Source organism: Acipenser ruthenus, chromosome 23 (genome assembly GCF_902713425.1).
Source record: "Acipenser ruthenus chromosome 23, fAciRut3.2 maternal haplotype, whole genome shotgun sequence".
In the NCBI taxonomy this organism is placed as follows: Eukaryota; Metazoa; Chordata; class Actinopteri; order Acipenseriformes; family Acipenseridae; genus Acipenser; species Acipenser ruthenus.
In genome coordinates, this window is record NC_081211.1 from 7,989,588 (window position 1) to 8,004,941 (window position 15,354).

General features: G+C 39.5%; 1 protein-coding gene across 1 annotated transcript in view; it reads right to left on the minus strand.

The window, feature by feature from the left end:
• Positions 1-15,354, minus strand: part of LOC117413488 (uncharacterized) — a 72,886-nt gene that overhangs the window by 34,834 nt on the left and 22,698 nt on the right. Inside the window, exon 3 of the mRNA XM_034906328.2 lies at positions 3,235-5,369. Within this exon, the coding sequence (XP_034762219.2) occupies positions 3,235-5,369 (2,135 nt within the window). The remainder of the gene's footprint in view (positions 1-3,234; positions 5,370-15,354) is intronic.

Genomic DNA, 15,354 nt, shown 5'->3' on the forward strand with positions numbered 1-15,354 from the left:
ACCCGTCAAACGCGTTGAAGATACAGAAAATAATGCTATGGTATGGGGGCTAATCTGCATGAAGAAGGGACTCATATTTTCAGCAGCACTAATAATCAGAGATTTTTTTACAAAGTACAAATGTTTGTTCCTAAAGGATTTTAAAACTCTTGCTTCCCTGACCGTGTAGCTCTTTGGCTTGGCATGTGGCCTGAAATACACCCATGTTGGAGTGACTGGCTTTTCATAACTCAGAGTACAGCTGTGACCTCGGAGGGATGATAAAACCTGTTTAATAAGCTGTTTTGAGCCTATGTACAAACCATAATTAAACCAATTAAAACCAGTTCTAAAACCACTTTAAGCTCTGAATCAACGCAGGGTTAATGAAGTCTTAACATTAAGCTGTACATAGCTGGTGCACATCAGCAGTTTGCAATCACCAGTCTTGTCACTCGACCTTGTGATGCTTGTGTGTGGCGCTTTGCTGCCTGTGAGAATTGAGCAAAACTCATATCTTAAATGCTATCTGGCTTTCTGCTGACATTGGTAAAGTGAAGAAGAAACGCAAATGTTAACTTTTAATGTGCTTTGTCTCACACCATGCATCATGCCAGGGAAATAAGACCAAATTTGGTCAAGGAAATTGAAAGGTGGTCTCAGCTCAGAAACACCTACCCTCATGCAGCTCAGAACAGCATCAGCTTAGACTTGTGAGATCACTGATGTGTGTGACATCACTGATGTGTGTGAGATCACTGATGTGTGTGAGATCACTGATGTGTGTGAGATCACTGAAGTATTGCCTTCGATTTGCTTTGTTCCTGTTTGCATTTTGATTCCTGAATAAATTATTTTTGATTAACTTTACCTAAAGAAGATTAATTATTTTTAAGAAGAAATCAAACCTCTTACACTATATTATTTCAATACATTTTTTGCTTGTAGCTTTGAACAAGTGCAAACACAGTACAGGCATTTAAGTATGATAATTCCTCAGGAAAAGGATAATTAGAAGACACTCTCCAGTTAAGTATGCAAACAGCTCATTATTATTAACCTAACATTCCACAACGATTCATCCAAGCGAATCTCATAAGCCTTAATAGGATCTGTTTATACTTGCTCTATAAATATCCATTGCTTACAAAAAAAATCAAATAAAAAAAATAGCATTGATTTCTCAGAATCTAACCCTAACCCAAACTCTACATGCCTCGTGATGCCATACCCAAATTAACTTTTAGGTACTAGTTGCATTTTTGCAGAACTTTGAAAAATAAAAATAAAGATATTTTGTTGAAACCTGTTTGGATTTGCTTTATCTAGATCTAACTTGTAGGTATTTCGTTTGAAAGGTTTAAGACTTCTTCTATGAAGTTAGCTGACAGGAGTGCCCCAAGGCAATGACAAACAGCAGAGCTGCTTCCCTCGCTTGCCTCCTGCTGGTGCCTTGAGTATCAGATGCCTAAGTTTGTGTAGCCAAAATAGGTTGGGATGGCTGTCTTTCTCAATTATCATGAACAAATAAAGCTGTGGGAACACGAGGAAACTGGGTTTCAGGTCACAGCCTGGCATACCAGGGGAGACGTGGGATTTGATACAGCAAAGTTGCCTCAAACTAGGTCTCCCGGTCTCCTGGAACCAGGTTTCAAGCCACTGTTCTTGGAAAAGTGGCTTTGTGTTCCCTCAGCTTAAGAATGTCTGGTAACACTTTACATTAAGTGTCTCTAATTACTATGTATATTAATATAGTAGTTACATAGTAAATACATGTGTACCTACACATAATTACAATGTTATTATGCATAGTGACAATGTACTTAATGTGTACATCTTTTTGCATGTATGTAAGTACATAATGGTATCAGAAAAGGGTTAGGGTTAAGTGCAAGAAATGTACACATTAAGCACATTGTAACTTTGTATAATGACATTGTAAGTACACATGTATTTACTAAGTAACTACTATGTAAATACACCATAATTAGAGACACAATGTAAAGTGTTACCAAATGGCTCATCAAAAGTATTCATCAGTTCAACAAGGAAGTTCAGAAACATATTTCAGAGCAGTTTCAGAGGATTGAATTGCAGTAACATCTGAATAACAAACGCGTTGTTGTTGTTCATTTGCATGATGCTTGTAGCTCTGAAGATAAAAAATGGCCCCAAATTCATAATGAATTCAAATGGAACTCCACAGTAATAGCAGCTAATGCACTGGAATTCAGAGGAATTTGAGGACGTTATTTGAAAGTGTAACCAAACTCTTGATATTGTGTGGCATTGGTGTTGCAGTTAATCCAAAATAGGCCTTATTTCCATTTATTACAAAAATAAATATTTCCAAATATTACAAACTGTGCACCTTAACACTCTTAGGCCTTTGGTGAAACTAAAATGCTGTATCAGATCTGCAGGCATGTTGTTATCAGGGTAATACAAAGAGAATACCATGTGACAAAGCTCATCCATTTCTTTCAGTTTTGCTATAATATTCTTCTTATACTTCAGATAGCAACAGAAGCATGCCTGTGTGACCAATAAGAGGAATATACATACTGTGGCAAGCAAGTTGCAGAGTGGAAAGTGAGAATGTGTCATTGAAATCCAACAACAGAATGACCGGGCGAACCGTGCTGTTCCTAATTAAGCTGTGTTCCAAAGCAGATAAGTATGCTCGATTTAAGGAAATTAATCTGTTCAATTAGGCTATTCAATTGAGGTTTAAAGGTCTTTCCATATGTTGTACTTGTCATATAAACAGAATACTACAGCACTCCTCTGTGTAATGTATTCTAGGGTCCAAGTTCTCAAACTTTTCCACAAACTAATTATGAACTAAACTAGTCCAACTTCTTTTGAAACCAAGAAGAACAGGTTTCAAGTTTCTGGCTGGCTGTTGCAATATGAAGATTGAACAATTTCTTGCTTTGAGCGAAAACTGATAATGCATGGAGAGCTTTTATACAGGAGTATTTCTATGCCTACAGTGTGAACTCCTTACTTGGAACCTAAGTCTTTTCACAATACTACAAAAACAGTTCCACAAAAACAGTTTGTATGATTTCCTCTTTTACTTAGTAAACATTCAAAATGAAAACTGCCTATGTAACACACACTGTAACTTTGGTGAGATACAGGTGCCATGAAACTGTAGAGAAATGAATAATGAATAAGGTTTAATAAGGACAACCCACAGACAAGTATAATTGGTTCTAATCTTCTATTCATTGATAAAGCCCCACTTACTTTGTAGCTGCTGGTTCTTCTCCTGTCAGAACAAGCTGGTCTTCTGTTGATATGCCTGAACTTGCAGCACCTGAATCCCCTGGCTGTATCCACACCTTCCTGTCTAGAAGTTCATTGTTATGTGGATGTGAAGGAGGGGCTAGCTCTGGCAGCCTCAGGTTTGCAGCAGCAGCAGAAACATCTTTGGAATGCGCCTCTCGCTCATCTCTGGTTTCTGCTTCACACCCATCTATGGGTGGAGATGTTTGGGATTCCTCTCCCTCAGGAGCCAGAGAAACTGGTTCTTCTGGTTTTGTTAGAAATTGCAATCTCCTCTTATCGTCCCCGAGATCTGCCTGCTCTGATTCACACACTCCCTCCTTCTCCCTGCTCAATCTGTGCTCTTCTGTACACTGTGACCATGCTTGACCAAACCCAATAAGGACCTCCCCTCTGCAAGTTTTCTCCTGTGCTTTGAGCTCCTCAGTGTTGTCCCTTTCAGCTTCTGTTTGATCCACAGTGAAACCCTGCTTGTCCCTGTCTGATCCTATCAGACCCCCTTCATGCCCTATTTCATTTCCAGGCTCACTATCTTGTATAATTCCATGTGTCTTGTCACCATGGTCTGTCCCGCTATCTTCACAATCTGTTGTCAACTCTCTCATGGTTTGCAAAGTCCCAGCCAATCCTGCTTCTCTCTTATCTTTCTCATAACCTCCTAACCCTGATTCTAATTCTAAGTCAGAGGATTTGGGCTGCTCTTTGTAATTGTGATTATTTCCAGATCCTTCTGCATCCCTTAGCCAATTAAAGCCTTCTAATGCCTCTGTCATTTCCCCATATTCCAACTCATTTCTTGGATTCACATCTGGAGGTTTTTCCAACTTTGTCCCCCCAGGGCTATTATCTATCTCCTGATCTGATGATGACAGATGTCCAGAATGGTTACTACCAGCCCTTGAAATGATTTCTTCGAAATGCCTACTCTTACTCTCGTGCTGGCTGATGGCTTCTCTCTGCTCTGGAACATGTGCCAATTTTCTTCCATCCAATTCTCTCTTCTGCAGATCCCTCTGCATGCTATCTATACTGCTTTGATTGGCTTGTTGAGCTACTTCTACTGGATTGTCAGTAGCTTGTGTAACGTTGCCCAGTCCAGGGCTAATGCTGCTATTCTTAACCGTGGCTCCACCATCCCCCTGGTTCACTGGTTGGCTAATGCTGTCTAATCCCCCAGCTATGTTATCCCTCTCCTGATCCCTTGAAGCTGATGCCAAAGGTTCTTGCTGCCTGGTGCCAACCTTTGTGTGCTTGTCCTTGTTGGCTGCTTTCTCCATTAATTCTTCATGAATTGGGCTTCTCTCCTTGTTACTGTGCTCTCTCTGATCTGATACAAACTCACGAGTGCCTGGCTTCTCGGGACCATCCTGGCTAACCCCTTCATGCTCCTCTTTGGTCATCGTGATGGTGATGTTGTACTTGGTCTTCCTGCCATGGCTCGGTGTGTCCGACACTCTGCTCAAGGCGGTCCTAACATTGGGGGCCAGATCTAAACCCCGGTCTCTTTTCACTACTTCCGAAAGAAACGTGGTTTCTTTGTTATACGATGGACTCGAAAACAGCTTGTTTTTTTCTTTTAGAGAATCCTTTGTGATTTCCTGTTGGACTTCTAGGGTCTCCTCTAGAGCAGAATTGGGCGGCCCTAGGTAGGTGGTTAGAATATCTTCCGCCCAAGCTTCTAGGGGCTCCGCAGTTTCTGCTTTGGGATCTGCTTTTCTGACTGTGGATGCTGGCCTTTGGGAATGGCCTGAGTTTGGGTTGTGAAGCAGCACCAGAGAAGTGCCCTCATCTTGGGGTAAGAACTCGGATGAGGTGACAAACCTTCCATGCCTGCCCTGTGTGTTTCCCCCCGGTGACAGCGTGTCTAAACACTCAACGGATGTGCCAATGCCAGGGTCTTTGTTGGCGCTGGTGATACTGCTATCCAGATCGTCCAGGGCCGCCCGTTCGTCTGGACGGAGGTTGGCTGAGCTGCTGTACACGTCAAGGATGCTGCTCCTTTTCTTCCGCCCGCTGCTGCCCGTCACAAACGAGCTAAATCTCTTGAGCAGGGACCCCTTCCGCAAGTCCAGCTCGGAGTAGCTGAGACCTCTTTTCTGGGAAAAGAAGACAAGGGAACACAGGTGTCAACTAAGGTCCCAATTATTAAACTCCACTTCTCTAGGGTAGGAGTAGGGTAGGGTTTCTAAGGATAAACACGATACAACTAGAATGATACATCTCATTTTAAGAGAGGTCCTGGGGCAACATCAAATATGAGATACTATTGTAGCTTGAGTAACCCTATCAAAACAGAATATTACCAGCAACAAATCAATCAATCACAGTGTATTATTTGCCCAAATTCTAGCACATCTTATCCTGTGTACAGATGTAATCCCATGCATAGAACACCACACCTAATTCCAATATTAAAAAAATCAAAACAAAACAAAGCAAAATAAAAAAACATACCACACACACACACACACACGGTACCTTTTGTAAAATGGGCCATGCTATTAACTCCACTCTTTAAAGTCTGATGGACTTGACACAAGCTTCTCCGAAGAAAATATTACAGAAATCGCTACAAACTTTTAAAAACACAAGTTTCTCTGGCTGCACTTTTGTTTTTAATAAATACAATAGTCTCACTATAGTCCCCTTTCCATCCATTTATCGAGTGAGTTTATAAGTTACTCGGTAAAATTACTACAAAAATAGTAGCGACATAAGGGTGAAAAAATGGTTTTTAAATTCTAGCGAGTCAAAGGGAATTCCCTGAGACATTTTGTGATGTCATAGCCAATTTGTATATGCTGCAACATTTTCTGCCAACTCGCATAAAATATTTTAGATTTTACATACAGTTTTTTTTAACTTGCTCACTAGTCTAGCGAATATACATTCTACTGAGCAAGCACCTTAAAAATCGAAATGAAACTTGATCATAATAATAATAATAATAATAATAATAATAATAATAATAATAATAATAATAATAATAATAATATTTCCTTATAGATACTTTTAGTTTACATTTTATTATAAATTTTCCACCGCGTTTATTGAAAAACAATTTTGTTTCTTTGGTGCGCTAACGCAATATATTTAAAAAAAAAAAGGTTTTGGAGTATGCGTATTTGAAAGCGAGTCACACAAATGTATCCCAGAAGGGAAAACACACCACTGCAAGGAATGCTTCTGTTTGGAAGATTACTACTGCTTTTGCTGGCTCAACTTGTCTCCATCATGAAAATGATTCAACGGAGAAGGTGGCAGCAAAGACTAGCCCTCCAGAAGCTGGAGATGTCCATGCAGATGTTGGGTATACCATGCCAGTCTCCACCTGACACATGGCAGTACTACCGCACTCGGAGGAGGTGGGAGGTAGGAGTGCAACAACCCTTCACACACACACACTGGCACCAGTTTTGAAGAAGCATTTCCATTTCATCATACCACTGACATTGTTTCACTTCACCAGCTCCACTTCGTCCTAAAGTGCGCCGTTCAGACAAATACCGCTGCTTCATTGCTTTCCATTTATATCTCAGCACCTCCCAAGGTTTTAAAATACCTTGGGCTGCAATGTCACGCTATATGTTTTGAAATATTGTTGAATTATGTTGTCATTTGCCGTCAAGTGCATAGGCAACATAATTTTCGTTAATTTAAAAAATAATTCTGTTTCTCCTTTGCTCCAAGTGTGCCTTGTTTTCTCCGCCATTTTCTATCGCATTAAACAATTTGACGTCACTGGAATGGCGAAGAAGGACGTTAGGACGAGAAACACGCTCGTTACAGTTTCCCATGCAAGTGTGGAATAAAATGTCGCTGTGAGTAAAAGATAAAACCACCTCTAGCGAGCGAGCTTGTCATGCGAGTAAAAAAAGTCGACTTAAACTGTTTTCCATAGCGTTTGCTGGATATATTTTCTTATCCTCATAAGTTTTACCAAGCTTAAAAGTTGGATGGAAAAAAAGTCTTTATGACCATTTCACAAACAGAAGAGGGTGTGATTTATAATAAGTTAATTTCCTGGTCCTCTCACCCAAACTGCAGGACATCTCACCCTACACACGGCATTTTAACTTATAGTGTAACTGTCAATCAGTGTGACGAGAGACAGGCAGGCATGGGGTGGGGTTCAGGCCAGGCTTAGGAGCACTCTCTCTCTCGCAATGCTGTGCGGAGAAGCTCTCCCTGGGCCATGTGTCCCTCACCTTAGACGGGAACTACATTTACCAGCACAAACATTTCAAAGGAAAAGATGAAACTGGGAGAGCAGGGGAAGGTCTACATGTTTGGTTCACACTGTACAAGTTTTGACAGCTAAAAACTCCTGTGTGGAATGTAAACAATCTGAGTTGTCAGGATAGATGTTTGTCATTTTTCTTTTGTTATTGAAAATTGACGCATGATGTCTCTTGTTTCAAAATGGATTTGGGTTCTTGTTAATTTGCATATCTTGCTCCACTTCATGGAATTTTTTTTTTCCTGATGATGTTTTTGAGAGGGTTCAAAGATTATTCTGTATTCAAAGTGCTGTTTAACCAAAGAGAAGGTTTAAAAGCTATAACAGTCCTTAAAAAATATCCCTTAAAATAGTGCTTAACTTGTGAAAAGCCCCAAAGCTTCTTGTTGTTCTTAAGATCCTGTGTCAGTTGTCATTGGTATCAGTGTCTGCTGCTGTACAGCTATGGCCAAAGGTTTTGCATCAATCTATAAAATTAACAAAGTTTGCTTCATAAAGTCGAATGAAACCTGCTGAATAATGCTACGTTAACATATTGAATTACACACCGCTTTGTAGTTTTCCATATACTTCACGAAAAACTGACAACAATTTTAAAATGTGATATTTTGAAATCTAACATGAAATACTGTACTACTATTATGGTTTCCAGTAGTCTTGAAGTTTCTTTGATTACATGATGTTAAATAAAAGATCTAAATTATGTTCATAAACACATATATATTTTTTTTAATTCTAAAATTCTAGGTGATGCAAAACCTTTGGTCATAGCTGTCCAGCATTGTCTATACCAGGTGGGAAAGGTGGATTCCAACCGATTCTTCTGTTTGCTGTCTCTGGGACTCTTGGAAAAGAGGTAAAACGTTGATTTATCCTTGAGTGGGACTTTCCCATTGATTTCAATGCATTTTCCTGAACCATATTCACTTCCTGTGTTACACATAATAGGACCCAGCCTGACCCTTACACTTACATTCTGTGTGGGGTCAGATGAGGTCCTATTACCTGTAACACTCCTGTAGAAGCATTCAGAAAGTCCATGTGAAAATAAAGAAGTGGGAAAATGTTAGGTAAGATTGTTTTTTTTCTTCTTACGTCTCACAGAACTAATAATTATAATATATTTTCAAAAAAAGAAACAACTGTATATCACAATATTAGATTTTTGGGATTAACAGCAAATAAAGCAAGTAGAGAAGTTTGTATGGAAGAATGCATGAAAGAATCAAACTAACAGAAAACAAACCAGGAAGCGCCACACATCAAAGAGCAGTAATGTGAAGATTGCAACTCACTAAGGAGACATGTCCCCTGCCTTCATTCCTCGCCTGCAGTAATTAGGCAAGGAGAGTTAACAAGAACCACCCTACAGAAACGAGACAGAGAGACAGAGACAGACAGAGAGACAGACAGAGAGAGAGAGAGAGAGAGAGAGAGAGAGAGCGAGAGAGAGAGAGAGTTAAGTGCAAAGAGGTATCAAATCTACACACATCTCATCATGCTATAGCGGACCCTGCTGGCCAGGCGCCCAGTGAGCTCAGAGCGGACACCTGCAGGGCTGGCCTTTGTCATACAGAGGCCGATAGCTCGCTGACATCCGCTCTCGAGTTACTGGGTAAAAAGGGAAGCTGGCTCGGTCGTGGGATCGGAGGAAGTCCACTGTACCTTCAGTTCTCCTGAGCTGTGTGGGGAATTGCTGCTGTGAGGGAAAATAATTGGGCACAGATATGTCACCATATTTACGAGTGAGCGACACTTTCAATATTATCAGTGCAGCAATATTTCTGTTTTATCTTAGTATTTATCTATGTCAGAAATGGATTATGTAATGAACTAGCAATCTGTTTTATGAAATAATAAAGGAGTTTGATAACGCAGCAGTATAAATCATGCCTTTCTGTCTATGTTTTACATGTCCTTTACATTTAGGTGTGGCTGACTTGTAATTGTGGCAACATTCACTGGAACTGCATATCGTTAAATTAATTCCAGATTCCGATGCAGGGAGCATGATTTTACAAACAGTACAGCAAACTTCTTCGGAAGAGCAGTTTTATTGATTAGACTGATAACAGATTGGTGCGACTTCCTTAAAGGGGAAGTGTATATATATAGATGTGTGTGTATATGTATGTTTCTAAAAGTACTACATTGGAAGTCACTCGCCTATTTTCAATAGAAAAGAAAACATGCAGACAAAGGTCAGAACTGGGCCAATGACAGTTACTATTACTACAGTACTCAGTAATATAAAATACATCCTGCTCAAACACACCTACAAGGATGGCTAAAGACAGAAAACCCTCTGATTAGTCCAATGAATTGACAGCATCAGCAAATGAGCTGGCGGACTCGGACAAGCCAGTACACAGTAACTTGACAAGCCTGCAATGCTCCACTGTGTCCTGTTGGAACAGAAGCCTTGCTTCATTTAACATAGACCTACAGGAGACTACATTAACGTGCATGGGGTTACAGCAGTTACCAATGAGAACAGCTGAACTGTTTACGGTCATGAGGAAAACAAACACAGCAATCCATGAAGGTGCATCGCGTATTCTGTTTATCAAGTACGTACAATGTTTCTGGTACAAAACACTTTTTTTCCCCCTTGTCCGGTAACACACCATGTACTGCATATGAGAAATTCCGGCTTGTGAGACTGGATTTAAAAATTAATAATATAGAGGGGTAGCTAAGTATTGTACCATATGTGACATAGAAATGGGCATTGCAGGGTTGCAGTGTGGAGTACTGGTGAGGGCTCTGGACTCTTGACCAGAGGGTTGTGGGTTCAATCCCTGGTAGGGGACACTGCTGCTGTACCCTTGAGCAAGGTACTTTACCTAGATTGCTCCAGTAAAAACCCAACTGTATAAATGGGTAATTGTATGTAAAAATAATGTGATATCTTGTAACAACTGTAAGTCACCCTGGATAAGGGCGTCTGCTAAGAAATAAATAATAATAATAATAATTAAAAAAAAAATAATAACTCTAAATTGAACAACTACATTCCGAGTCCTAATTCCCTTAAATCAAACTCTGCATCAGCTTAGCAATGCAGGGTCATTTATTATAGGGTAGTTCACCCGGCGATTCTGTCGTCCGACTTGAATGTAGACAAGATTCAAAAATAAAATCTGGTAAAAAAAAATATATTAATGCAGCAGCATTGGATATGACAGTTATTCGATGCAAGATTGTTAAAACAAAATACATTTGACAAAAATGTTAAAGCAAAATAATATACTTTAACTACAAGGAAATAAACACACACACACTTGATTTGTAAAGCATTAATACAAAGTAGCTGATGAATCATGTAGGAATTTACAGACAAGACTGCACTGGATTAAATGCTAAACTAGTCAGAGCTGACATTTAGGTAAAGCAGGAGAATTAACAGGAGGCAAGTACTGGATTTGTTTTGTTGTGTAAGGGGGTAGATGACATTTCCAGCAGGTGTTTAAAAAAAACACCTACAATATAGTGCATGAAAAGCCACTCAGAATGGACTTTTCATTCACCAGTTGTGAAATCAATTGTAAGTCATGTCCCCATTGGAACCTGTCAGCAGCAACTACACTCGCTGAGAGTGTAGATCTCACACTGCACTCCAGTTGGGATTCAGATAGAGGGAAGCCCTGCACAGCGCTGGGTTCAGACCCTGCTCTGGAGCTTGGCTCAGCACTGCTCCCCTCTCCCTCGCAGGGAGGGACAGCTGCCCCAGCCTGAGGCTGTAGGTTCCCCTCCAGTACCAGACCAGCTCCCTGCTCGGTCTCCCTTCCACCATCACACAGCTCTGCAGTTGAGCTCAGAGAGTTCCCAGCCACAACCACCGCTTTGCTTAATAGAAATTAAAAAACTTTTAAACACCTGAATGTGCTTCCATGCTTTAATGCTTTTAAGCCAGTTTAAATGACTGTAATTAGATAAACTCTCCATATAGCTTCAATGCGTTCCACCCATCAGGAAGATGTTTGGCTCAGCAGTTGGAATTGGCTGGTCAGGTGCCAGTTTTCTCCTCTGCTCTGTCAAGATGTTTGAGTCATGAAATTGGCATTTTGGTTTTCTTTGTTGTGTAGTGGCGGGTGTTGCTTCATGTATGGTTCAGATCACCAGCATGACTAGTTTTGCTGGTAATTGTTTGTTCAATAAAATGTTTTCAGTGCTTTTTATTTGAAGACCATTAGGAACCCATTAAAGGGAATATCGCTACAGGCACAAGAGGGCAGTTTGAGTATCTGTCCAGTCAGAGGAAAGTATCTACTGACAAACTTCACATGTCATTTTCATTTAATTTCAATTGTTTTCCATTCATATGAGTGGGCCTGGACGTGTAATGTTGTTCTCTTAATCTGACTTCACCTGGCTTTGATCGGCTTTGACCTTGTCTGGAAAATCCAAAGTGGCAGAACTGAACATCCTTCTTAATTCCATTCATATCATGTGACAATGAAACTTCAACTCTGCTAGCCCTGCTACTCTACAGTTATATGCTGTGTGTGTATATATATATATATATATATATATATAATGATAGCAAGAGTGGATGGGGCTGACTGTGCTACTGTTAACATGTCTCATTGTCACATTATTAGGATTCTACAGACGGTTCTACAGTTACGCTCAAATAACCCAGAACCTATTTTCCCTAAAGTAAGGGTGTACTTACAAGCCTTGAAATTAAATTTCTATGACACTGTGTGCAGTCTATTGGGAGCAATAGACTGCACACATGTGCCGCTAACCCCTCCAGCTCATTCTGAACATCTGTACAGGAACAGGAAACACACCTATTCTATTAATGTGCAGGTGGTTTGTAATTGTGCACAATTTAGCACTGCACCACTGACTATCTTAAATAAAAACTGACAGTATGCATTTGACTTATAGGCTACTCATGATAATATGAATTAGTGGTATAATGCAAAATGTGTTGCTGGTCCCTTAAGATTCGTACTGATGAGAATTGACTGTCCTCCTGTAAGTATCATAACTTGTCAATGCGACACCATTATCTATTGTGTGTTAATTATCTAGGCTACTAAGTAGGCCAATTAATAATAATAATAATAATAATAATAATAATAATAATAATAATAATAATAATAATAATAATAGATAAAATCATTAAGTTTCAATTTAAAATAATCTTTTATTCGCATTGTACACCAATGTATATAATGCAGCAGCATGACTTATTTTGTGTTAACGGTAGCCTACAGCCTACAGGCTAAACTAAAAAGAAAGTGCGCTAGGTATTCATTTGATTTTACTACTGTACTGTATACTGTATAGGCCTACTGTACAGATTTATATTTTTACATAATGCAATGTGTAGCCTACCCAAAACACATCAGTGTTATTTCAGCACAATGATGTATACATTTAAAATACATTGAGCCCTAGAAATGTATGTGTGTGCGACTGCATTGTATTTTTTTAAACCCAACACCTCCAAATGTTGGACTAACATGTCCGGTTTAGCGAGGACCTACTGTATGATTATCAAATGCTTTTTGATAGAAACACATTTTTTATTTGGGGGTGAAGGTGGGTGCCCCACTATAGAATCTGATGGGATCAAACTGCCTTTCATTATTTATTTGAAAAAAATGTAGCATGACTCTCGCATTGCTAGAAATCTCACTGAGATGACGCAACAAATATTTGACACTTTTGTCATATTTTCTCATACAACAAAATGTATACTTTGCAAATTGTTGCAACATAAATGGAAACTGTGGTATGTTTGCACTGCGACTGGCCCATCTTAGTACATCTACCCCTTAGAATGATTGCAAATGCCATGAAATAGCAAGAATAAAAATGAAACACAGACTGGATTGAAGTGCGTCTGTCTTGCATTGCACAAAAATACTGAAAATACTGAAACCTCTTTTTTTTAATTTTCTTATAATGGCCATCTAGTATCCTATTGTATATCATATACCATTATTAGCATGACAGTAGTAGTATTGATATTATTTGTATTATTCATCAGTAATGTTCTTCTGCTTTTGTTCCAGCAATTGATTCTCCTGTCGGTACATGCACATGTCTTCCAGCACCTCTAGCCTGCATTCCTATGCACTACACAGCGGAGCTCAGCCAAGATTAAATGTCACTTTTAATAGGTTTATCATCCTCAACGTTACTCAGTAAAGATTATCTTGACATTTACACAATTCTGCAGTTTGCCTTGCTTTTCCCATACAATGCACATTCCCAGAGCATTAGAGTGCTTAACAGAGTGAGTCCTGCTGTTAACAAAGCCTTTACCGTACCATACCACGAGGATTTCAAAGAGTAAATTACTTCTTTTTTTAAAAGAAGAAAAACAACTGTTACGACTCACACAACTAGAAAAAAAGAACACAGCAGATATTTATTTTAAAGAGTAAGTAGTGGGGTTCCAAATATAGCGCTACACGTCCCCACCTGTTGCTACAACTGTTTAAGAAATGTACCTGTAATTTACACTTTAAAGTCTGTTTCAAAGCTCTTTTCAAAATGGTTGCTCTAGTGCACTGATAGTGTTAGGATTTCTTCCCACTTTGTCAAACAGGTAACACAGCAATAACGATCTATGCTGTGGTACAGAACAGAAAAGCCAGAGCACTTGCTATGTTTTTTTTTTTAATGTATCTCTCTTCCTGCAGTGATTTAGAGGACAGATCTCAAACCTCACTGCACTGTACTGCGGACATTTTGGAAAGAGCTTTGAAACAGACTTTCAAGTGTAAAAAAGCTGTCAGGATGTTAACAACGAAAAAAGAAATGACAGGTGCGTTATTTAAACAGTTGGAGCAGCACGTGGGGACGTGTAAGGCTATATTTTTCAGAACCCCGCTACTTTTTAAGTTATTTCTCATTTTGTAACTTTAATTTTTTTTATTTACCTTTTGAAAATATGGAGTAATTTACACTTTGAAAATCAGCCCCTTTGCTGTTTTCACCATGATACAGCTTTGTAACAAGTCAGATGTGTAGCTTTGATAATCTATGTTTAGCAAACATGTATTTTCATTTTTAAAAATATGATACCTTGGTTGAAATAATCTCTATTTGTAGGCCTTGCATTCAGATAGCACCTTTCATGGTCATTTCACCTGGAGAGTGAAATTGTCCCCACCCCTTCCGGACCTTGTTTCCTGTCATTACCAACTAGCTGTTGCCCCTAATGACTGACATGCTTTGCAGCCAGTAAGATGCTTTGACCCCAAAGATAAGGGAAACACATTTACTGAGAGTGTTCCTTCACCTACTGTAGTACCAGATGCTTGCCGATATCATGTGTGTTTTCTGAAAGTGCGCATTTGAGCCACATAGTGAATGGATGTGCATGAGAAGGAAGATTTATTAACTATCGCTGTGAGACCTTCATTTCAAACTCATGAGCCGTGCCGCTGGAAAGTTTGATAGAACAGCATCATGGTGAGAATTTGAAATACAATGCGTTTTTGCTCTTGAATGGTCTTTAGAATGAGTGCGCCATGCTTGTGTAAGGTTTCTGCCGGAGTAACATTGTGAAGAATAATATAGCAGTACCAGCTCCAAAATACATTCAGATTCCATTTGCTTTTGCTATGTTTCTGCACACCTGTTAGCTGCCATCCACTTCACTCACTTAGCATCCAGCTCCATTCCCTGTCATCTCACATCCACAGTGCATCTTTGCTGGGAGCTGGAGTGAGACGTCACTCGCCAAAAAGCACAAAGCTTAAATGTGCAGGGCTAGAATATACAAGATCTCATTGCATTGCATTGATCTGCAGTCCCCTACTGCAGAGACCTTAAGCGACAGCACTTGTAAGTTCTGTATGAGGGGCAAT